Source organism: Bos grunniens, chromosome 4, assembly GCF_055505025.1.
Source record: "Bos grunniens cultivar Pamir isolate PY7600 chromosome 4, Bosgru_T2T1.0, whole genome shotgun sequence".
NCBI classification, from domain to species: Eukaryota; Metazoa; Chordata; class Mammalia; order Artiodactyla; family Bovidae; genus Bos; species Bos grunniens.
The window spans coordinates 24,259,173-24,284,684 of NC_141168.1; the positions used below are offsets into that span (position 1 = coordinate 24,259,173).

Sequence of the window (25,512 nt, forward strand, 5' to 3'; positions counted from 1 at the left end):
TGCTTGGGACATGATCAGACTCCCACAGTAACAACCAAGTATTGTTATGATTATTTCTGTTTTTTTTTTTTCCCCCCAAGAGGAAAGCAAACTCAGGAAAGTTTGGTAGGTTGTCTAAGGCCACACAGTTCCCATGCGCAGAGCTGGGATGCACACCGTCTGCCCGTGGGCTTACCTTCTCACTCTCTGCCTACACGTAGCATCTCAGAAGCCAGGGGATGCTGGTCTTCTGCAATACAGAACGAGCAGATTGTGCAAAGCACACAGCAGTGAGTGGCAGGCATGTATCAACAGTCTCTTCACGGGTGCTTGTTTTTCCAGGAGTGGGAGTAATGCGTCCATGCTCCTTTGGGGCTAGAGGCACATAGCTAAAAGCCATTCAGGATTTGGAGGTACAGCCTACTCTAAGGTCACAATCTGGCTCCCACTAAGTTTCCAACCCAGTAACTTGTGTGCGCAATTCTCTCCAATAAGATTGGGAAGATGCCGCAAGAGAAGTGGATTTTAAATATTTTGCATTTGAAACATACTGGTTTGAACTTTTTTCTGGTACTTCCTTCTTATCAACCGTACTGTCTTTCATTTTTTATTTCATCAGCATCTTTCTCTCCTGGAGTTGTATCATGTTCTTTGTGTCATGCCCCAAGCGGCGGCGGGGGGGGGTGGGGGGGTGGGTGGGATGGAAACCGTTGTCCCTGATTTCTCTGATGTGGACCATACAGGCAAGAAGTCCTAATGGCTACCTGGACAGCGTCATTCGGTTTTGTGCGTGCTCAGCGGGAGACCCACAGGGACCTGTCGTCCCAACAGTGTTCCGTAACACGGTTCAGGCTTCATGTGCGCGCAGAGCCTAATTAATTACTGTTTACCCTCTTGCAGTTCCCTTTACAAGCTCTTTCTCCTGGCTGGAATCAGGAAATCAAAACAAAGCACCCTCACTGTGCTATTCTGGGGTGGCTTAAGCAGGGTGAATGCAGAAGCAGGGGCCCTGCTCGCATTCGAAGCCCTGGGATTCAAGGCAGGGAGGTGAGCCTGTGGCGTGTGGCACGGTCCACTTTGTTGGAGGAATGGGCATCGCTGGCCCCTTGGGTCTGGGTTGGATGATTCCAGCTTCTCCCCTGCTGCTGAACCTTCCAGTGCGAACATCCGCAACTGTTCTGTTTCCTTGTCATAAGATAAGAAGGAAATCTGCATCCTGGGGACAAAGGAAGATGTTGATGAGTAGTTTGAATGTTTCCATTTATTCAACAGATTTTTATTGACCCCCCCCCTACTATGTGGCATGGTTCAGGGGGTTGGCAGACACCAGTGAGCACAAGAGATAAAGATTTCTGCTCTGTGGTGTTTACGTGGAGATAAATAATCATCATCATAAAGAAATAAATTATATAGCATGTGAGATGGTAACAAGTGCTGTGGATAAAAAAGAGAAAGTAGAGCAGGAGAAGGAGATTGGAAGGGCCAGAGGAAAAAAAGGAGAGGCTCTGATTTTTAAATTCAAAGCACTGGGCACTACTGTATGGCACAGGGAACTCCATCAATATTCTGTAATAACCTCTCTGGGAAAAGAATCTGAAAAAGAATGGCTGTATGTATATGTGTAATTGAATCACTTTGCCGTGCACCTGAAACTAACACAGCCTTGTAAATCAACTATTCTCCAATATAAATTAAAAAAAAAAATTTTTTTTTAATGGGCATGCCACTGAAAAAAATTTGAAAGCACCGGGGACAATTCAAGTGAGTATGAGTGGAGTTTTGTTGCAGAAGTCCTTGGTTGCGGGTTGTAGGAATTAACAGTGAGTACCTGGGGCCAAGGGATCTGCCCTTGGCAGGGGACAGGCTTGCAGCCCCTGGCAGTCTGGCGGGAGCTTAGAGGTCATCCCAGCCACTGCCCTGAGAACCAGGCAGCTCTTTCCGCAGGGATTCGGAGACTGTAAAGAGGCCCCTTGCCCTAAGGAGAGCTAACCCCACCACCAGCAAGTTTCTAAGAGAGTCACGCCTCGTTCTTGTGTCTCTTTTCCTGCTGGCATACGACACACTTCCAGGTCCTCCTCGTCCATCACTTTGTCGTAGAGTGACCCATGGAAAGTTCTAGAGGCCGTGTTTGAGTGGAGATCTAGCCTCACCTTCAGGGATGGAGATGGTGTGTGTGTGTTTGTGCCTGTGAGTGAGTCTGCACATCTAAAAGTCCCCAGTGTGGCAGCTCGGGCTGAGAGTGAGCTTCTCCGTTCACTCATTCATTCAACCAAGGATCAAGACCGGCCACACGCCTGCTGCGGGCGCTGTGCCGTGTGCCCAGTTCTCCTTTCACCGGCTTTCCAGTCTGTGTGGCAAGCGGCTGAGTGACAGTGACCAGGGTTGCAGCGCTGTCAGCCTCTGGGGACCACCAAAATAAACCGCATAAGTAAGATCCAAAAGCCGCAGTATTTTTCCCTCCTGGGAGACGCCACAACCCCGTATGTGCCAGAGAAGCAGATCCTGGCAGCTCTTTTCCCACCGAGGATCCTCACGGCTATTCTATTTCTGCCTCCGTGGGAGACAGGTTGAGACCAGGACACCCAGGAGAGCCGCAGTCGTGTCTTGAGGCTCTTGAGGGGAGCAGCAGAGACTGGGTTCACATGCCTCTGTATTGGAGGCACAGGGGTCCAGGTGGAGAATTCAGAGGGTCCCGGGACACTGGTTTCTAGATTTAGTCTGCTCCCACCCTGCGTCTCCAGCCCCAGTTCACATCCCTGCCTGCCAGGTGAGACCCCCACCCTTGCTGCCTTATTCCTGGGCCTGATCGGGAGGCCTGGCAGGCGTAGACCTTAACCAGGAGGTCTGGGGAGGATGTGAGAGGAGAGAGGAAAGGGGAATCCTGGGGTGGCCTGCATCTTTAAGGATGAATAGCACTGTTTGCTCATTAGGGAGATTATTTCAAGCAAGACGGCAGCCAGAATGCTCTAATGCAAGCATCTGCCTGCTACCAGGAGACGATATTTATTGCTCAATTCTTCAATGGATGTAAATAAACAGCCCGGCCCAGATAATGTTCCAATAAACAAACAAGCAGCTGCCAGGAGCTCCCCGGATGGCTGACCTTTGCGGAGGCCACCCTGCTGATGTTTTAATAGCAGTTCTGCCTGGCAACGTAGATGCCCACCGTGCCAGGGGTGGAGAGGTGGCGGTGCTGCTTGCTGGATGGGCTGGTGGGAAAGCGGGGCCAAGCAGATTAATCCTAGGCTGGAGACTGAGCGGCTGCGAAGGACTGGTGAGGAGGCCTGTGTATACCGGAAATGTGGCTGGTCCAAACTGAGTTCCCCTGTCAGTGTGAAATACACATCAGATTTCAAAGACGGGGCATGAAAAACACATGTAAAATATTTCATTGACAATGTTTATACTCTAGACATGTTCAAGGGATACTATTTTGGGGCACAGTGGGTTAGTAAAAACATAGATTACTGAAATTAATTTGGGCATTTCCCTGGTGGTCCAGTGGTTAAGACTCTGAGCTCCCAGTCCAGGGGGCTTGGGTTCGATCCTTGGTCAAAGAACTAGATCCTGCGTGCTCCATCTAAGACCCCATATGCCAAAACTAAAAAAACAAAAACAAAAAACAGACTCACCCCCCACCAGTGCCACAACTAAGATCCCACATTGTAACTGAAAAGATCGTGCACGCTGCCACAAAGATCCTGCATGCTGCGACTAAGACCTGGCACAGCCAGAGAAATCAGTAAAAATGAACACTTTCTGAAAAAATTAATTTTACCTTTTTATTTTGGGAGACTTCCCTGGTGGTGGCTCAGACGGTCAAGAATCTGCCTGCAATGAAGGATGCCCAGGTTCTATCCCTGGGCCAGGAAGATCCCCTGGCGGAGGGCATGGCAACCCATTCCAATATTCTTGCCTGGAGAATCCCATGGACAGAGGAGCCTGGAGGGGTCACAGTCCATAAGGTCACAAAGCGTCAGACATGACTGAGTGACGAACACTTTTATTTTTTAATGTAACCACTGCTGGAAACTTTTTAATTGCCCATGTGGCCCACATTTGTGGCCAGCACTCTATTTCTGCTGTCCCGTGCTGTCTAGGACCTTCCACTGGGCCTGTGGTGAGGCCTGAAGTGACACCTCACCCTTCAGGCCTTGGAGAACACCTCTGTGCTGTCTCCTCAGGACAGGGCTTCATGAAGCTGGCCAAAAGTTTCCCCGTCTCCCCCTTTTTCATGTGTTCATTCTTGCCTCCCTCTGCCAGCGTATCTTTGTAAAATCTGTTAGTGCCACTCATTTTGCTCCTTTAGATCAGTCTTCCTACTGACCAAAGAGATTTCGGCTCTGAAGTGGGTCTTTGAATGAATCTGATATTACCCACTAAGTGTTGTATTAGTCAAACTCTCATGGCTGGTGGTGCCACGCGGTGGCTCTGTTATTCTGTGACATGCACATGCTCCCTTGAGCCTCGACTGGGGATGGGCTGATAATTCCTGGTTACAGCCCAGTCAGTTGGCCAGATCTCCTGGGACAAAGGAAAAGAGACCTTCGAACACTTCTCTGCTATAGCATTTGCTGCTTGGCCTCATCCTTGTGAAATCTGAACCCATTAGAAGACTAATAACCCAGAGGGTGGGCTTCTCTGGTTGCTCTGCAGTAAAGAATCAGCCTGCAGGGCAGGAGACGCAAGTTCCATTCCTGGGTTGGGAAGATCCCCTGGAGGAGGAAATGGCAACCCAGTCCACTGTTCTTGCCCGGAGAATCCCATAGACAGAGGAGCTTGGTGGGCTACAGTCCATAGCGTTGCAAAGAGTCAGACATGACTAAGTGACTGAACACACACACACACACATTCCCAGAGGGCAGGGCAGGCACTCACTGATCTCCAGAAACTGGCTCGGAGTCTAGTATACACTGCACATTCCATAAATGCATGCTGGATGATGAGTGAGTGTAGATTGTCGCTCTGTCAAGGAACACACAGGGTGAGGGGGCAGTCTCCTCCTTGGTGTCAACCTCAGAGAATAACATCTTCTAAACACCAAAATGGACATGAGGGGTTTCCTTATATTTTCTACCTTAAATCAGTGTGTATTTTCATTCTTTCTCACTGCCTGGTTGATATGCAAGTATCATCTGTGCTGTATAACAGAATACATTTTATTTGTCCTAATGCGTAAGACAATAAATCTTGTTTATTCTAAGCTGTCCCCTCCCAAGCTTGAGGGTGGCCCCTGTGATAGTGATGGAGCCACCGGCCACTGTGTCTCCTTTCATCTCAGCTGTGTCTTTGTGGCCTGGGGGAATCTTTCCCAGGCTGTCCCCAAGTTTCAGGCGTCTGGTTTGTTCTAACTTACCAGAGGTGGACTGGACGTGATTTTCTGTATCTAGGAGAACTTGGTCCAGAGAATGGCTTCTGTTTGCCTGTTTTTCCCTGGAATCCCATGTGAAAGCTGCCAGTCATTCTGTTGGACTTTTTGGCTGCTGTGGAGTACTGGGAGCAGTAAATGGTAACAACCAAGCTCTGCCTTTTCGATCCTGCTTCCTACCGTGATCTTGCCTTAATCAGCTCAGAGTCCATCCTCTGATTGGTAGAGTGCGGCTTGTTTTACCTGGAGGGAGTTGATCAGTTATTTAATAACTACTTGCTTTTCCCATCCCTGTTGTTGTTGTTGTTTAGTTGCTAAGTCATGTCTGACTTTGCGACCCCATGGACTGTAGACTGCCAGACTCTTCTGTCCACCGGATTTCCCAGGCAAGAATACTGGAGTGGGCTACCATTCCCTTCTCCAGGGGATCTTCCTGACTCAGGGATGGAACTCATGTCTCCTGCATTGAAGGCAGATTCTTTATTGCTGAGCCACCAGAAAAGCCCTTTATCCATCTGTGGAGTACAATTGACAAGTTAATATTGTATATATTTAGGGTATACAGTTTGATGTTTCGATTCATGTATTCATATATTGTGAAATAATGCTACCTGATGCAAAGAGCTGACTCATTTGAAAAGACCCTGATCCTGGGAAAGATTGAGGGCAGGAGGAGAAGGGGACAACAGGATGAGATGGTTGGATGGCATCACCGACTCAATGGACATGGGTTTGGGTGGACTGTGGGAGTTGGTCATGGACAGGGAGGCCTGGCCTGCTGCGGTTCATGGGTCACAAAGAGTCAGACACGACTGAGCGACTGAACTGAACTGAATCACTGCAATTCAGATAATTCACATATCCACCACCTCACGTGTGTGTGTGTGTGTGTGTGTGATGAGAACACTAAATATCTACCCTCTTCATAAATTTTAAGTATGCAGTATTGTATTATTATTATAGTCACCTTGTTGCACATCAGCTCTCTAGACCTTATTCATCTAATAACTGAAACTTTATATCCCTTGACCAACATGTGTGCATGCTAAGTTGCTTCAGTTGTGTCTGATCATTTGAAACTCTATGGACTGTAGCCTGCCAGGCTTCTCTGTCCATGGGATTCTCCAGGCAAGAATACTGCAGTGGGTAGCCATTCCCTTCTCCAGGGGATCTTCCTGATCCAGGGATCAAACCTGAGTCTCTTTTGTCTCCTGCACTGGCAGATGGGTTCTTTACAATCAGCACCACCTGGGAAGCGCATGCCTTGACCAACATCTCCCTGTTTTCCCCTCCCACCATTCTACCCTCTTCTTCTAGGAGTCTGACTATTTTAGATCCCACATATATAAGCAAGACTGTGCAATATTTTGTCTTTCTGTGTTTATTTCAGTTTGCATAAATGTTCTCCAGTTTCACCGATATCGTAAAAAATGGCCAAATTTATATTTTAAGGCTGAATTACATATATATAATCACATTTTTTTATCCATTCATCCCTTGATAGATATTTAGGTTTTTCCATATCTTGGCTATTGGAAGCAATGCTGAAATGAACATGGGTGGGCAGACATCTCTTTGAGATACTGATTTTATTTCCTTTGGGTATATACCCAGGAGTGGAATTGCTGGATCAAATGGCAGGTCTGTTTTTAATTTTTTGAGAAGCTACCTTACTGTTTTCCTCAGTGGCTATACCAATTTACACACTACCAGTAGTGTACAAGGGTTCCTTTTTCCATACTCTCACCACACCTGTCGGTAACTACTTCCTGAGCACCAGTCGTGCCTTGGGTCCTGTGCTAGGCACTGGGGCTGCAGCCTTGGATACACCGAGCATGATCCCTGCCACTGTAAGACGTGACGACCCAGGTCTATTTGCTCAATTATAGCTCCTCCTCCATCCTCAGTTCCCACAGAGGAGGCACCGTCTTTCTGTAGCTCATTTCCATCATGGGCCTTCTGGCTTTTCCAAAGAGCTTAGCATCAGCTGTAAATGTTCCTGCTCCCTGCTCCAGACCATTTATAAAAAATAGTAAATAAGACCAGTCACAACACTACTGCTTGGAGAGTGCCCCAGTTCCCACTTCTCCACGCAGAAATGTGTCTTTTTCTATCTCTAAGTTGGTTCTCTCTCCATGGCCAAACTGCCCAAAGTCCCATGGAGACTCATTATTTTTAAAACCTTTTCATGTGGAACCTTGTCAAAGGCTCAGGGAAAATCTAAATAGCTCAACTGCAAGTTCTGAGCTAGGAATCAGGAGACCTGGGTTCTAGTCCTGACTGTCATTAGTTTATCACTGAATTTTAGAAAAGGCCCAAAAAACCCCCATCTCAGTTTTTTCATTGATAAAAAGAGAATGATTATGCTGGCAGTCAACATCATAAAAATTGTATAGCCATCAGATGAGACAGTGTTATTTAAGAATAACATTCTCAGCAAGGTATAAAACAAAAATATAAGGGATCGTTATTTTGAAAATTTACAACAGCGTCTTTTTCATTCATAGGCATGATTCTTTCCCAAAAGGACTGTGGAAGATAGACATGGTTCCTCCAGCACTCCTGGGGTGATGCTTGTTTATCATTAATAACTTTCACTCCTAGAAGAGACGCAGGTTTATAGATCCAGTAGGACCTGGCTTAACTTGTGTTGGTATACTATGTAAGTGCATTGAAGAGTGGACTCTGGAATTGGTCAGACTTCAGCAGGGGTCCAGACAACGTTGATCACTAGATGTGTGACCATGAACAAGGTATTAAAACCTCTCTGTGCCTTATTATTCCTGTAAATGGAATAATATTAAGGCTTCATGGAGCCGTGAGGTTTAAATGAGAAGATAAATACATGTAGAATGCCTTCCATCATGCCTGACACATAGCAGCCACTAAGTTGCTAGCAGTTCTTGTTGCCCAAGAGCCAGCAGCTAGTCCAGTCTACTTAATTTGATGGCTGTCCATCAAATTGTCCATCATTCAGCACATCCCATCACAAACTCCTGTTATCCATGTCTTGTGTGAGACTCTTTCAGCAGACAGATTGAATGGATGCTTTCCTTTCTGTTTCCTGAAACAAGTAGTATGGATTGGGTGGGTTGATGTGCAGGGAATAACCACCTTTTCAATTACTGATTTCCTGCCCTGGAGGAGTGGGCAAGGTGGGTCCCATTGCCCCATGCCTTGCCTCTCCAGGCCGGGAAAAACTGGCCACATTAGTGCTCCCTGGTCCACACCTCTGTCCCTGCCCAGTTCTGCTAGTTTCTTCTGATGTCCACATCCAGCCCATCACCTCATCCTAAAGAGCAGGGAAGGTGGAGCCAAATGATAAAGACAGTCACTTAGGCACTGAATCCAATTTCCCTCGGGGATCACAACACAGGGCACCGGAGGGGACTCCTTTCTGCCAGCATCCCCGAGGGGTGCCTGCTCCTGCTGGCAGCCTTAAGGGGCTGGAGACCAGCCAGGCTGCACAGGATCACTCTTGTGCTGCTGCTCCAAGGGTGATTCACAGCTGGGGAGGCAGCCTGGCTGGGCTGGAGGCCAAGGCCATCACCGCGCAGTCAGACTTGGGTGGTAATCCCAATTGGTTTTGCATGAGCTCCCATTTCATTCAGATTAAGGAAAGACCTGCTTGGGGTGGACATTTGGTGGCTTGGGGGTGGGGACAGAAGGAGGAGGGCTACTGGATTCCCAGGCATTTGGATTTTAACAGCTAAGCATGTCTCTTCTTAATTCCTTCACCAGTTTTTTTTTTTTTTTTTTCCATTCTTGTTGTTGTTGTCCTGAGCTTAATGGGAAATCTGCAAAGAAGAGTTTGAACTTCATTCATTTCTTCATTTTAAAAATAAATATCTGTCAAGCACAAGTGTTTTAGCTTCAGAATTGGGAATAACTGATGAAAGCCTCTGGAATTTGTACATACTGGAGGCCCCTGCCTTTGGTGGTATCCCCAGAAAGTAAACGTGAACCTCATCAAGGAACAGTGTCCCTCATGTAACCGGAGTGGTAGGAAAAATACGGATTCCTGGGTCAGGCTGGATCCTCATTCATTTGTCAGATTTGATAGCTCAGGGCAGTTATTTAATGCGCTGTGTCCCATTTTCCCCATCTATTCTATCAGAACATATCATTAGATATTGCAGAAAACCTTTGTGTTACTTTAACAATAAGGAAATATCCTGAGTAGCTAGAAAGGCCTGGACACATGATAGCCTTTGGGGCTATTTTGATTCAGTGGCTCAGGGACATCACCAAAAACCAATGCTTTTCATCTCTGTCCCTGACCTTCCCTGGCTCCAGCCCCCTACCCTCTTCTTATAACAAGAGGGTTGCCAATAGTTCTGGGAGCTACCTGATCTTATGAAGGGTGAGGGGAGGTGCTTTCTCCCCCTGTCACAAGACATAGTCCTTGCTTCACTCTAATTGCAAGTGTTGAATGGTTTGGGTCTGCTTTCTCTCCACCACTGTGGCCAGAGAGTGAGATTAAACCAATTTGTTTCTGCCCATCAAAGACCAGCCCAGGAAGCAGGGGGTGGGTCCAGTCCCACCTAAAAGGTGAGAGAGGTTGGAATGGATCCTGGAGGGGCCATGCAAGCCAGGACAAAAAAGCTCTTGAGAAGATTATATCAATAAGGAATCATGTGTAAAATCATCTCCCAGTACCTGATGTCTAGGAAGGGCTGAAAAATTGTGCTTAAGAGGAAGACAAGCAAAAAGGCTAGCACAAACCCCAAATCAAATACATATGTCACACACCACCCTGGTGTCAGAGTTCAGTGAATTTAACAGAAAGGAGAGACAGCACACTTTTGGATAAATTGATGTTATCAGATGGCATTAATATGGTGTTCTTTCTGTAACTTAATTCCTCTGAATAGCTCTGCCATTCTCCTTGAGCTCATAAAAGGTTAAGAATTACCTATTAAAGTTAAAATGAATATATAATGGGAATATTATTTTTGGAATAATTTTCTAATAATTTGGAATATTATATTTTTTCTCTAGTTTGTTTCTCTAGTTTCTCTAGTTTGTTATTGAAATTTCTAAAATTACACCGCATTATCTTATAGAGACTTGTACAAATGGCAACTGATCAAGTTTGGTGATCTAGCTATCGCTTCTCCCCATCTACCTCTGGCATTCTCCTCACTTCCTACATTCTTACATGGATGGTAATGTTTGATCCCAACTTATGTGGATGGAAATATTAGTGCTCATCAATAGTCATGGCAAATCTGTGAGCCCAGACTGGTGATGATCCTGAAGACCTGGGCCAGCACCTTGAATCAGGGAGTGGGTGGCATTGGGAAAGTCCTATCTTTTCTAGACTAGTCCTCAGCCTTGGGGAATGTGGACAAAAGTCTTTCCTCATGGTCTTCACATTGTTCCAACAGTTCTAGGAAGGACTGTTAGATGGCCCAGAGATGACCTAGTCTGTTAAGTGTTCTTGGAAGACTGAGAATGACTCATGCCCAAAACACATTTTCCTGGAATGCCCACATGCCCTTCACTGGGGACATAAATAGAAACTCTAGGGTATTTGGGGACCCTACATGTATTCCAGAATCTGAAGCATAAGCCAGTGGGTTCATAGACAGAACAAGTCCACCTGGTGTGAATTTTTGGGGGTTCTGGCTTCTCCTCGAAGGGCAGCAGTGATCCTGGCTGCCAGTTTCAAAGAATCAGCCCATATCTTTACATCCAGATTTATTCTGCTAACAAATGTAGCTAATGATACTGCCTTTCTGTTGTAGGATGATGCTGTGATCTGAAGCAGCATCAGTTTTCCCATTTGCCTCATCCCCAGATTCCTCTTCCCCCATATCAGCCCCACCCTCTTGTCCAAAGATACACAAGCAAGGCGTCAAAGTTGTGAGCCTAGGCATAGTGAGCCAGAGAGAAGAACATCAGGTTCCGAGTGCAGCCTGATTTCGCCTCCCCCTGCCCCCCACTCTCTCCACCGCGTCTCGGCGTCTCGGCCATTCCCCACGAGAGGCTCCTGCTGGGCATGCGCCGCTCTTTTGTCTTTCCTGATAGTTCAGTTGGTAAAGACTCCGCCTGCAATGCGGGAGACCTGGGTTTGATCCCTGGGTTGGGAAGAGCCCCTGGAGAAGGGAAAAGCTACCCAGTCCAGTATTCTGGTCTGGAGAATTCCACTGGATGAGTCCATGGGATCACAAAGAGTCGGACACAACTGAGCGACTTTCACTTCCCTTCACTGGGCTCACCGCCCGTCCCTTGCCCGTGGGGAGGGAAGCTCCGGCTGAGGCTGGACATACGGCGGCTCAGGATCTGAACTCACATCTGAACTCTCTTCTTCCTCTCCTCCACAGATCCGGGTAGACGGGCCCAGGGGCAACGCCCTGCAGTATGAGACGGTGCAGGTGGTGGAGCCCGGCCCCGTGCTCCGGGACATGGCCTTCTCCAAGGACCGCGAGCAGCTCTACATCATGTCAGAAAGGCAGGTAAGGCTCTCTGCGCTCTGCCAGACATTCATCTTGCCGCTAAAGACTAGCCTGTGGCTCCGTGGAAACCTACAGGAGGCTGGCTGCAGAGAGGGGGTTTGATTTATTGGGCTCAGTGTGTATCCTTTCTGTTCTGCTGCCTGGGGATGGAGGCTGAGTGCACCCAAACAGGGAATGAAATGGTTCACATATCAAAATATCCGTGAGTCAGAGACAAATCTACTGAGTTCAGAGTGATGGTGTGTATAGGGGCAGGGCCAACACTTGCCCTCTTTTGAAGAAACACGTACGGATGCTCAAGTTTCTGGTCTAGGTTTTCCTACACACTGTATAATCTGCTGCCAAAGTCACTGTCATGGACCCTGGAGTTCTATGGTGGGCAAGGATTTGTCACCCCCCCAAAAATAGTTGTGGGCAGATCATGAAAGAGTCAGATGGATGGAGATTCTGAAAAGGTCCATGTGTATGAAACGAGATGCTGTGGCATGTGTCCTGAGCCTTTGTGTGATAAGATGCGTGGCATCACCGATGCAACAGACATGAACGTGGGCAAACTCTGGGAGATGGTGAGGGACAGGGAGGCCTGGCATGCTGCAGTCCGTGGGGTCGCAAAGAGTCAGACATGACTGGGTGATTGAACAACAGCAGCAAGAACTCTAACATGAAACCTCCAGCAAATTCCATGCGGCCATGCCAGGCAGAACAAATACGGTGTGGGGATGGTTATTAGCTGAGGTGGAGTAGGAAATGGCAAAGCCGGAGTTACTTCTGGAACTCAGCTGAGAACTCAGTTCTTCAGGGGTCCCTGAGTGTAGATCAGGGCTCATAAGTTTGCAGCAGGCAGAGGAATCAATTTTCCTTTGGAAATCTGGTCCACTTAAGGGTATGTCCTGTGGTACCCTAATTCACAGAGTGTTCCACCCTGCAAGAAATGCCCCCATCCCAAGTGTGGCTTTGCACTGCCCTACCTCCATTGCCTCTCTGGAGGATGGATCATCCTGGGAGCTGTCCTCCCAGCCCATGAATATGTATACATTAGCTCCGAGCAGCCAAGGCAGATTCCTCGTCTTATTCATCTTCATTAGCGAGGCCTGGACTCCCCAGAGGACCTTGCTGACAGAGTCTAGATTGTTCCCTCTCTGCAGAGTGGGGGAGATAAATACCACATTATGCCACCCACAGGGCTTGTGCATTATGCCTTGGGAGCCCACAGCAGCTCCACCCTCCCCCAGAGCTCGATGACATCTTCCCGGGGTGTGAGACCCCCCTATTCAGCCACAGTGGGACTCATTGTGGTGTCCTGGTTGAGGCTGCCATGGCCGGGGAATGGCCTGAGGTGGGGCTGAGCGGGGAGCCTTTTATCCCAGGAGTCAGGACCCATATGAAGCTGCTCCTTTGCTTTCATTCCTTATTCCCTTCTGGTGGGGCCTACACTCTCCCTCCCTGCATACCTCCAAGGCCCTGGATGCTGAGAGGAAGTAGCTTTCCTCTGTGGAATGAATTCTTCAGAGAAGACCCAAGACCTCTACAGGTGTTGAATGCTTCAGGATTTCTTACATGACCTGAAAGCCAAGGTTTCTGAACCTGAGACTTAAAGACTTCCAAAGAAGAAAATACAAAAGCTGTGTGGAGCCCCCTCTGATAGGTGCCTTGGGATTTAAGTTTCTTGACCTCAGCTGTCCTGCTTCCCTGAGGGCACAGTTAGTGGTCAGCACCCATTCAGGCTTGACCCGAAAGGCCTGCTGGGAGCGCTGGATTATGGGCACTTTGGGAAGAAGGCAGGAGTAGATGGAGTCAAGGCCTTCATCCATCATGGCGCTGCTTTTCATGGAGAAGGGGTGGCTGCCACCCAAATCATAGCTCCAAAGCCCTGATATCTGGGCCAACAATCCACTGGGGTTACAGATTCTCAGTGGGGAGTGGTAAGGTAGCAAGACGGGTAAATAACCAGGCCTTGTTTTCAGGATATCTGATCATAAACCGTGGTCCTGCCATTTGCTAACTCTGATCTCAGGAGCTGTTAAGCTTTGTAAGCTTCCTTGTTCTCAGCTGGCTCATGGAGGTAATGATAAAATCCAGTAGTGTGGTTCCATGGATCAAATGATGTAATGCATGTAATCAGCATGAATCAAGCCTGGCAGAGTAAGGACTCGATAAGTAGAGGCTTTTATTCTTATGACATTGCACCAGGAGTGTGTGGAACTGGCTGCGTGTGGAGTCGGGCATCAAGGTTCTGGGTTATCTATGAAGGGTGGAGCACAGGTCAAGGTCAAGACAGGCCTCTGAGCAGGGATCCAGTCCTAGTGGAAAGCAAATCAAGAACCCACAACCTGCGGTTCTGACGGGACAGGAGCAGCCTGGTAAATACATGTAGCTGGAGATATAGCAGGCCCCAGGGCATCAAGTGAGTGAGTCATGAAGGATTGGAACACTTTGCAGGCCAGGACTACAGGCTCAGGGTATGGGCTGATGACACTGATGTCGGCTCTCCTAAAATGTGCTTCAGTTTCTCATCTGGCTAATATTCTATTGTCCCTTAAAGCTTAGCTCTTTTGCCACATTCTCCACTGAGTTGTTCCTGACCCGGGGTTTACACCTCTATGGTAGCTCTTCTCCAACTGAGTCATGATGACTTTCTTATTTATCTATTTTTAACTGAAGGATAATTACTTTAACGAATTGAAAGCTAAAGCCATGTGATCATCTCAATAGATGCAGAGAAAGTTTTGGACAAAATTCAATATCCATTTATGATTAAAAAAAAAAAAAAGAACATCCAGAAAACAGGCATAGAAGTAACATAGCTCAAAATGATGACTTTGATTTTTCCCTCCTACTAGACTGTCAGCAGATGGAGGACAGTTCTTTGTCTTTTTCATCCATCTAAACCTCAACTTTAAACCCTTTATAGTTACTCTGATGAATGAATGAATGAACCCCCAGTGTCTTCACTGACCCAGAGTTAGAAAAGAGAAGGACTGATACAAATGATTTATTGCTTATCTTAATTCCTAAGTTTGAACTTAGGTAGTTAATGAAAGGACTACACTTTGGATAAAAGAAACACCCCCCCCGCCCCCGCCAAACTTCAGTCCCATTTATTACTGTCATGACTTTTGCCCTGTTTTGAACTATTTTTTTCTTTGTGTTTTCTCTTATATAAACTTAGCCTACTTTATCTCTTAAGTAATAATATCATACATCTCATGTGCTGCTGCTGCTGCTGCTAAGTCGCTTCAGTCGTGTCCGACTCTGTGCGACCCCATAGACGGCAGCCCACCAGGCTCCCCTGTCCCTGGGATTCTCCAGGCAAGAACACTGGAGTGGGTTGCCATTTCCTTCTCCAATGCATGAAAGTGAAAAGTGAAAGTCAAGTCGCTCAGTCATGCCCAACTCTTCGCAACCGCATGGACTGCAGCCTACCAGGCTCCTCCATCCATGGGATTTTCTAGGCAAAAGTACTGGAGTGGGGTGCCATTGCCTTCTCCTCTCATGTGCTAGTCATACATAATATTCCTAATTGTGATACTGTGATTTAAAATAAGAAAAACATACTTGGTCTCCACCCTATTTATGGTACAGAATTACCACAATCTTTGGAATTTCCCAAGTGAAGAGAGTAATGGAGCTACTATTACAGTTATTTGCAAGCTGAATAATTCCATAGCCAGATACTGTTTCTGTTGTTATGGATAGCTGAGTTCCGCTTTGTTTCTTGTCCAGCAAGGGCCGCCTTCCATGTGTACTTTCTGGGAGTGGCTGAGTGCGCCCTGCTAGGTATCAGCGTCATTTTGTCAAGGTCTGCCTGTCTCCTGCTGGGCTATATTATGTGTCTGTCCCTTTCCTTTCTTCTGCATGACTCTGGGTATCTCCCTAGGGTGTGTGTGTGTGTGCATACACACACCTTCCCCTGTGTCTGACTCTGTGTGTCTCCATCAGTCTGCGTGACTGTATATGGTATGTGTACTGCAACTGCTGCACTCCCCAGGGAACGTCTATATACACCGAAACCAGTGCGATAAAAACCTGCCAAACTGATGGGGAGGGAAGTGAGAACAAGTGTCAGTGAGGCAGACGCACGAAGAGACGAGGCGGCAGAGCTGGTGGCTGTCCTCAGGTACCCTGGAGCGACCCCCTACGGGGAGGAGAAGCAGCTATTATCCCCACCAAGAAAGTGTCTTCCTTGATAGCCTCAGAGCAAGTGGCAGATTTCTCAGTAAATTTCAGCATCCCTGCCAGCCACACTCCATCTCTCCCCTGCCTGAGAGCCGGGGGCCTTGAACACATGTTTCTTCTCATGAGATACACATTCAATTGTGTTTGGGCCAAGCTGTCTCTCACGGAGCTCTTTGTTTTACTGACTCCTGTTGACAGTGGGTCAGCTTCAGGTGCCTGGGGACATCACAGCCTGTCCCTCTCATAAGCCAGTGGCACTCTAGTCCTAGCTGTACTAGGATACGGGCCAGGATACAGATGCCTGCAGGAGCTGAGGAGGTGGGTCCACCTGTGGTCAGAGTTACCTAGGAAAGCAGGGCCAGGCAGGGGTCCACCATAATCTGGTCCACTTGGCTCCATCATAATCCGGTAGGGAAGCAGCTAAGGCCATCTTGCTTTGTGATGAATCACCCAGGCCTGATTCATTCGTTCACTCAACAGATTCACTCAACTAGGCAACTACTACATGCTGAACACGAGCTCAAGCACTGGGGATTCAAAAGTGAAGAAGCATAAATATCCTTGACTTTAGGAGCTTCTGGTTTCAGCAAGAGGAAACAGTCAAGAAGAATCAACCTGCTAAAAAGTCCTATAGTAGATTATCAGGTAATACATGACATGCAGCAGGATAAGGGAATTCGGGAGGACTGGTCAGGGTGAAAGTCTTGAAATTTAAAAAGCACAGTGATCAGAGAAGGCTTCCCAGAGAGCAAAGACATCAAAGTGAAGGGGCCTGTGGAGGACCCCTGTCCCCTTCTGTGTTTTCTGTATTTCTGTTCAAGCTCTTTGCCTGAGATTGTGAAATGGAGAGATGGTGAAGAACGCGTGGTGGGAGAGAGGGCTTCGGGGAAAGGATGCTTTGTAAATGATTTGTACCATGTTGTGAGTTTCAAAAGGAAGCTCAGTTCAGGGGAAAGTGATACTGGGGTTCAAGGCTCACGCCCCTTGGGACTTGCACCCTCTCTGGGTTGTGCTCCTGCCAAGGACCCTCTGTGCGATAAGGACACCATTATTGCCCCTCTGTGCCTCAGTTTCCCTCCCTGCCCCCACCTGCCTCCCGGGATGTTCTGAGGCTAGCCGACATGAAGTCTGACAAGCTCAGAGGTCCATGGACCTTGGTCTCATACAAGTGCAGTCCTGGGGTCCAGGGTGATGGCTCCTGTAAGAATGATTTCCCTCCCTGGTGCTGGGTCCCCAGGCACAGGTCATTCCTCCCGTCCCGCAGGGCCGAGCTGTCTGCTCCAGTTTGCATTTGGATGGCTGACATTTGCTCCCAGCACCCAGGCAGGGCTGTTCCCAATAGCTCCTGGGAGAAGGGGCTTGAAGTGCAGGCCTGAGAGCAAGCAACTGCCCGTGAGCCACCGCAGGCATTCGCAAAAAGAGAAGAGCTGTTGCCCTGTTTCCCCCAGTTTCACTCAGGTGGAAGCCTTCCCACTTGTTTGGAGCTGTTCCCAAAGGATCCTGGGCAGCATGACTGAGATGTTTCACTTCTCCCTTCCTTCTAATAAAGGCAGAACCTGGACTTCCCTGGTGGTCCTGTGGTTAAGAGTTCTCCTGCTAATGCAGAAGATACGGGTTCAATCCTTGGTCCAGGAAGATCCCACATGCCATGGGAAAACTAAGCCTGTGCACCACAGCTACTGAAGCCCACCTGCCCTAGGGCCCATGTTCAGCCATAAGAGAAGCCATTGCAATGACAAGCCCATGCACTGCAACTGGAGAGTAGCCCCAGCTCACAGCAACTAGAGAAAGCTTGCGCACACCAACGAAAACCCAAAATCAGCCCCAAATCAATTGATTCATTAATTTTGAAAACATGGCAGAACCACTCCCTGGGAGGGACCTGGGCAGGGGAGATGACTTCCTGTTCCAGGTTCGACACTCCGGTCCTGGTAGCTGAATTCTCCATTGGGCCATAAGGCCTCAAGGCTTCTCAGGCCCAGCTCTCTCCTGCTGCCTTTGCTTCTGTGTCATGAGCAGACTGAAGCCCAGAGAGGTAAATGGCTTATTTAGAGTCACACAGCAGGTTGGCAGAGGAGCCAAGTTAGAACACAGCTCAGCTCCTACTGCAAGGTCTGCTCCAGACCCCCTTCCAACGAGGACCGTGGAGCTCTCGAAGGGGGCGAGAGTCCTCTTCATCTCCTAGTCTTCCCAGCAGGACAGTTCTGTATCCCAATCCTTGGCCACCATAACAAGCTTTTGAAATTGAAAAGGCTTGCTGGGGTGGGGTGAGGTGATTGGGACGCTGCGGGTGATGATGAGAACTCAGAACCAGGACTTCTCTGGCGGTCCAGTGACTAAGACTTTGCTCTCCCAATGCAAGAGCCTTGGGTTCGAACTAGATCCCACATGCCATAACTAAAGATGTCGCATGCTGCAGCTAAGACCTGGGGCAGCCAAATAAATAAACAAATAAAAATAAAAGAACTCAGAACCCCCCCACCGCCACGTGAAGAAGGGCCCTTGGTTTATTCTCCCAGTCCAGTGCACACTGGGACAAGAGCCCCTTTCTATTCTAGAACATCCTGGGGGTACACAGAGTTCTAGATACAGCCAGGACACCCCATAAGGGGAGTGGGCAGCAAAGCACCCTAACCCCACACTCCTTTTCCAACAGACTTGCATCTGAGGGGGACACTCATAGAAAGTGTAAAACCCTCTAACATCTGAATAGGGTCGAATTCAGCAGCCTCCGTGAGAGGAAAAGAATGACGGTGGCCTGGCATCTGTTAGACGATCATGGGGGTGACTGGCAAGCAGAAATGTGTGCAAGATAGAGACGCTGGGACGATAAGGAATAGGCCGTGTAGATGGGGCTTCACCCTGACCCTCAGAGCTCATCTGCTCTGCTCCCCGGAGCAAGTCACTCAAGCAGAGTTTGTGCTTCAGTGTCTTCATGCAGAAAGCACAAATGATAATAACCAGCTTTCAGGACTAAAGGTAATACACGTAAAGTGTCGGGCGTGGACGATATCACTATTGTTATTACTATTATTACTAATACTCTTAGGAACACCCAGACAAACCACTTAACCTTTGGTGGCTAAAAGCTAGTTCACCTTCAGCCACCAGCCCCCCTACAATCTCCGGGCACCCCCCAATACCTTTTAGAATCCCCCAGAAAAGCCTGAGCACCCCCTCTTCACATCTGTTAGCACCAGGAGACTGATGCCTGGGGGCCTGGGGTCTCCCATCCCAATCAGACAGCTGCATCCCTGCAGAGGGGTCTTGGCGGGGTTATCTTCATAGCTGCTTCTGCTTGTACATGCATGCCAAGTCACTTCAGCTGTATATGACTCTTTGTGGCCCCATGGACTGTAGCCTGCCAGGCTTCTCTGTCCATGGGATTCTCCAGGTAAGAATACTGGAGTGGGTGGCCATTTTCTCCTCCAGGGGATCTTCCCGACCCAGGGATTGAACCCTTACTTCTTATGTCTCCTGCACTGGCAGGCAGGTTCTTTACCACTAGCGCCACCTGGGAAGCCCAGGGAAGGCATTTAGTTTGAGTCCAGCCCCACAGAACTTGACATCATCACAGACTGGACATCTGAATAGCTTCTGGCTCCTCACCTGTCAGGACCTGTAGAGCAGACAGGAAAATGGTTTGTTCTCCTTCTCTGTGCCCCAAACTAAAGAAGAGCTAGTACTAAAGGGAGGGCAGGGGTGGGCAGAGAGGGGGCGGAGTGGGAGGAAAGACAGGAAACCTGAGGGCCAGGTGATTAGGCGAACGCCCGGCAGCCCTCTGATCCTGAACTCCACTCAGCATCTGTCTGCAGCACTTGGTCTGACAATCAGATCCTCTCTCCGCTCGGTACCAGGGTCTTCGTTATTTCAGGGCACTTGAAGTGCTGTCGTAAAGGCAACGACCTGTAACATCCCACTCAGCAGCACGTGCGGAGACTCCACAGTATGGGCAGACAGGGCCAGGGGCTGCATCTCTGCCACCTTTCAGGTATCTCCCCATGTGTGTTTATTGAGTGCCTACTGTATGCACAGTGCAGGGCCAGGCACTGTGCAGAATAGAGAAAAGCAGAGCAAAAGATGTTCTGGAAGCTCTGTGGGAGTGAGATGAGTACAAACTCCAGCCTACAGGGTGCTGAAAAGAAAGGGGTCCAACTGCTGGGGTTGCCCTAGAACCACAGCGTTTGTGCTAAGTTGCTTCAGTCATATCCAGCTCTTTGTGACCCCGTGGACTGTAGCCCACCAGGCTCCTCTGTCCATGGGATTCTCCAGGCAAAATCACTGGAGTGGGTTGCCATGCCCTCCTCCAGGGGATCTTCCTGACACAGGGATCAAACCTGCACCTCTTATGTCTCCTGCATTGGCAGGTGAGTTCTTTACCACTAGCACCACCTCGGAAGCCCTGTGCATTTGGGGTCCTGGAGAAGGTGGATATTAGCCCGAAGGGCACACTCTCCTTGCAGCTTAGGTGGGTATTGCGAGGACTCTGATCTACAGACAGAGCTCAGGGTATGTGTCCCAAGAAAGCCTCAACTCCACAGGTACCCCATCCCCTAACCCAGGGTGGGTGCAGACAGAAACCATCTCCCACAATCCCACCCCTCTCCCCTTCCTTCATGGATGGTGTCTGAATGGAAGTGGTTAAGTGCAGTGAGAACTGATCTGAGTTGTGCTTGAAGTTCTGCAGAAAGAGAAATACTAGATCCTTAAGTGAGTTGTGTGCTCAGTTTGAATATTGATGAGAAGTTTTCGAAAGTAAATAGACGTGTGTTAATTTGTGCCATTGTTCGAGAGGACTAGTTGGCATTAGTGGTGTCACATGACTTTGCTAAACACAATATAGGTATAAAAGTAGAAATTACAAATAGTAGAATTATATCTGATCTGTCTTGTAATTGCCTTTCAAGTATTACATGGAGACAATGGAGACATGAATTTGAAACTGACTCAGAGACGATGCAGTCGTTTCATGGGAATGTATGATGGTTGAGGAAGAGACTGTCTGGATATTTAAAGAAAGTTGTGCAAAACAATGGAGTAGAGAAATAGGTATTTCGTCCTCAGACAGGGTTCAGTGCTGGTGTGGAAGGCATTCTAGTACCTTCTGGGTAACTTGAGGGTGTCCACAGCATGAGGCAGAACCACCAGTCCTGATTTCTGGTCTTGGCTCTGCCACGTTCTACCTATATTACTTTGAGCAAATTATTTAACCTCTGGGTATTTCATTTTTCTCAGCAGTAACACAGGGATGGGCTAGTGCCCACTGACTGAGTGGTTACAATGAATAAATTAGATAATATATATAAATCTTTGTACAGGGCCTGGCACTTAACTAGGGCTCAACAACTCTTAGCTTTCATCTTTATTATTAGAAGCGTGCCTATATTTTATTGAAATAAGTTCCACCTATAATATTTTTACTTCCCTCATTCATACACTCATTCTTGTCTTCTCCAAGACCTGTGAGGCCCATTTTTTGGTGCCTAAAATGGCAGAGAGAAGACCAAGGCAGCGTCCATGGGCCACACTTCCCACGTCAGCTCTGGCTCCTAGCCTGAGTCCAAGGCACTGAGGCTGCACTAGTGGCCCATTCGTGCACAGCTCGCTTCCTTGAGATCTCACCTTGGAAGGGGGTCACCACTCACATCTGTGGGTCCCTCAGGGTAGGAGGAGAGACCCCTCAAGGGAAATCCTACTTCCCTGCAGCCCCCTTTAGTCCACATGACTTGGCGATAAACGCTCACTCTCGTTAAGACAAGGGAGTCTCAGGAGACTAGCAGTACACACGTGAAGTGTGACACACACACAGGTTCTCCCGCATGTCCCTGCCTCGGTGCCACTTTACACATCAGCTGGTCCAGGGTTCCCCAAATTTCATCCTCAGCCAAAGTTTTACAGGATATTAAAAAATAAAAACAAGCCTTCTTTGGTCTAATGCATTTGGAGTATTCTTGCCTGGGAAATCCCATGGACAGAGAAGTCTGGTGGGCTATACAACCCATGACATCACAAAAGAGTTGGACATGACTTAATAACTAAACAGCAATGAGTAAGCAGATATCTTGACTGTAGCATTTCTTAGAGCATCAGCGTGCTAAATCTCCAAGCTAGGGGAGCGCTGGCAAATTTAGGACGTCGTGTCTCCCAGACTCCTTTGACCACAAAATTCACTTTACCACGAGCACTCAGGCTGGAACTTTCACTGGGAAAGACTTCATTTTTATCTTTTCCCAGCTTTTCCAGGTTTCACTCAAGCTGTTTGCCTGGCTCTAGGCCTGGCACTGGTCTCATCTTCTGCACTGTTTCATTCCTAGGCACGGACTGGATTCTTGGTCTTCACTTTTCTGAGTTTGGGAAAGGAGAGTTCTTTTGATCTGAGCCTTAAAATCACAGCTAGACTTTGGGGCTAAGATTCTCTCCTTCCAGTTCACTGCTCCCCACTGCCCCCTGGACTCTCTCTGCTCATAAGGACTCCCAGGACCATCTCTCCTCCATCCTAGGTTCCTTCTGCCCTCTTCAACTCCGAACTTAGCCGCACCCTTAATCCTTAATTCATTGTTCTCTGAAAGTCACCAATTTTATTAAAATTATTAACGTTCTGCCTCTTGCCTACTGTCACCATTCATATGTATACTGTTCTCACCTGAGATTCATAGATTATACCACTTTGCATCTTTTCAGATGGTTCCTAATGTAGGAGCCATTGTTCTCAGGTCTGTCTTCAATAATTCAATAATGCTGATAACCTGCTATTCCTCAATTCACAATGATTTAGAAGAGACAATTCATTTAAGTATGGGGGCTTCCCTGGTGGCTCAGATGGTGAAGAATCTGCTTGCAATGCAAGAGACCAGGGTTCAATCCCTGGGTCAGGAAGATTCCCTGGAGAAGGGAATGGCAACCCACTCCGGTATTCTCGCCAGGAGAATTCCATGGACAGAGGAGCCTGGCGGACTACAGTCCATAGGATCACAGAATTGGGCACAACTGAGCAACTAATGCTTGCTCCAGAACACCAAAGACCAAACTCTCAATATGTGGTACACTTTTTTTTTTCCTTTATTGTAGTGGTCTTAAAATATACTTTGATGCTAAATGGTGCTTAGAATGGTCAGATGGTACAAGGGAAGAAATGATTAGAACACCTATTTATTTTTCTATTTAAAGTAGGAAATTAGGCTTTGCTCTTTTAATATACAGTGAATACTGTGCACCATTTTCCTGCCTTGGTCTACACATCAGCCGTTTATGTGTCTAGAAGGCATGGAGGTATGTGGAGGGGCTTACTTCTCCCAGTGGTAGACACTGGCAGTCTTACTGACTGATTCAGTTTCACATATATGACAGAAACTTTGTACATGCAACCGATACTGTCAATATTGTTTAAAAAAAAATCCTTTAAATAGAATCGACAGTATTTTGCGATGAGCTGAGAGTGAGCATGAAAATTTATTTTGTACAACATAGAGGTTTTCTGGTTATGGAAATGTAAAGATTTTTCTTTTAAAAGAATCAAAATGTTCTACATTTCCTGACCTTTTCAGTTCTGACAAGCAGCTGTCAGAACTATGCCACTTCGCTGATAACTTTGAAAACTTAAACAGTTCATCTGCCCCTCAATATAAAGGCACTGTGTTAACAGTGATTTAGAAAGTAACTACTTTCAGAAAGCATTTAGGGTAAGGAGAGACCATATGGGAAGAGAAAAAGGATGTTTGGAAATATTTTCACCTTTATAGGATTTGATAATGAGGAAATATGACACTTTAAAAACTCATATCTCAATGCTTTAAAAACTTGAAAATAGAATCTGCAACTTGCTTAAAAACCTTCTGAAGAGTTTCTGAGAGTTTTGACCCATTTGTTAAAAAATATAAAAATTTAGCATCTTCCTATTAGTTAAAAGAACAGTTGATTGACATCAGAAAAGATGGAAATCTACTAGCTGAATTTCAACAAGAATCTTCACATAACTGGTTCATGAAACTGAAAAAACATATATATCTTGATTTAGTCAGCATAGCCAACTATGTACTTTTTGCATCTCTGTGTATACATGAAGTGTTTTTCTGTTGTTGTTATGACAGCCATTAACGCAAAGTACTGAAATAAACCCTAGACCTCAAAACCCCATATCAGGAAGTGCTAAACAAGTATTTTCAAAAGTAATGAAGGCAATCCCAACACATCAGTCTCACCATTATTCATAATAATTTTCATGGTGATAGTAAAATGTTTGTATCATTCATTAATAATAGAAAATAAAAATTAAGATGGTATTTTATCTTTATCTCACTTCATTATTTCCTCATTTTGTAATAATGCAATGATGTTAGTAAGTATTCTTTGTAAAGAAATATATGAGCTTTGTAAGTGCATGCTCAAAAATTGTTTTTTACTATGGGTATACAACCAGAACTCTTTAAAGACCTACTGGTCATTGGAGTGTGTAAAGTTGCAGCTGTTTCACAAATTACTCTCATCTCAATCTCTGATATTCACTTTCCCGTTACCTTTTAAACCACCCTCCTTTGTACCCAAGAGTTTGTGTGTTTAGACCCAGAGGAGCCTGGTGGGCTGCAGTCCATGGGGTCGCTAAGAGTCAGACACAACTGAGCAACGTGACTTCACTTTTCACTTTCATGCACTGGAGAAGGAAATGGCAACCCACTCCAGTGTTCTTGCCTGGAGAATCCCAGAGACGGGGGAGCCTGGTGGGCTGCCGTCTGTGGGGTCGCAGAGAGTCGGACACGACTGACATGACGCAGCAGCAGCAGCAGCAGCAGCAGCAGCAGAAGCGCATAGAGTCTTCTGTGAGTTAATGCATCCATGTGGGTGGAGCCCTTGTGGCCAGTTTCTTTATTCCTCAGTAATTTGCCCAACGCCTTCTAGATCTTTCTAGGGCCAGGATCCCTGAACAGCAGATTGAAAATTCCCTGTGGGAGCAACAATAAGGAATTTGAGGTGGTGCTGACAGATGAGAAAATCTTCGGATAAGCAGGTAGCATTACCATGGCTATGCGGTGAAAGGTGACGGGGACAGTTCTTGCATCAAAACGATCAGAATGGCCGTGGAGCTTGAGAATCACTGTGTGTGCTTGTGCTTAGTTGCTCCAGTGGTGTCCGACCTTTTGTGGCTCCGTGGACCACAGCCCACCGGGCTCCTGTCCATGGGATTGTCCAGGCAAGAATACTGGAGTGGGTTGCCATGCCCTCCTCCAGGGGATCTTCCCAGTCCTGGGACTGAACCCGCATCTCCTGTGTCTTCTGTACTGCAGGCAGATTCTTTACCACTGAGCCACCAGGGAAGCCCAGTGAGAATCGTTACATAGACAGAAGCCAGTCAGTCCGGAGTTAGTCTTTTCTCATCATGTCTCCAGTTCCCACTCATTTCTCCTTTGTCTCATTTCATCCCCATTCTTTCCTTTATCTTATTTTCCACATTCCTCCCACCGTCTTCCTTATTTATCCCAATCTCTTATCTCTCTCTTCTCCACATCCACCTTCCACATTCCCCTCTCTGGGGAG

The 25,512-nt window shown here is 47.3% G+C and overlaps 1 protein-coding gene across 2 annotated transcripts in view; it reads left to right on the plus strand.

Moving 5' to 3' along the window:
- Positions 1-25,512, plus strand: part of PLXNA4 (plexin A4) — a 480,156-nt gene that overhangs the window by 301,509 nt on the left and 153,135 nt on the right. For both annotated transcript variants that reach the window (XM_086395591.1, XM_086395590.1), the window contains exon 4: positions 11,677-11,808. In XM_086395591.1, the coding sequence (XP_086251717.1) occupies positions 11,677-11,808 (132 nt within the window). The remainder of the gene's footprint in view (positions 1-11,676; positions 11,809-25,512) is intronic.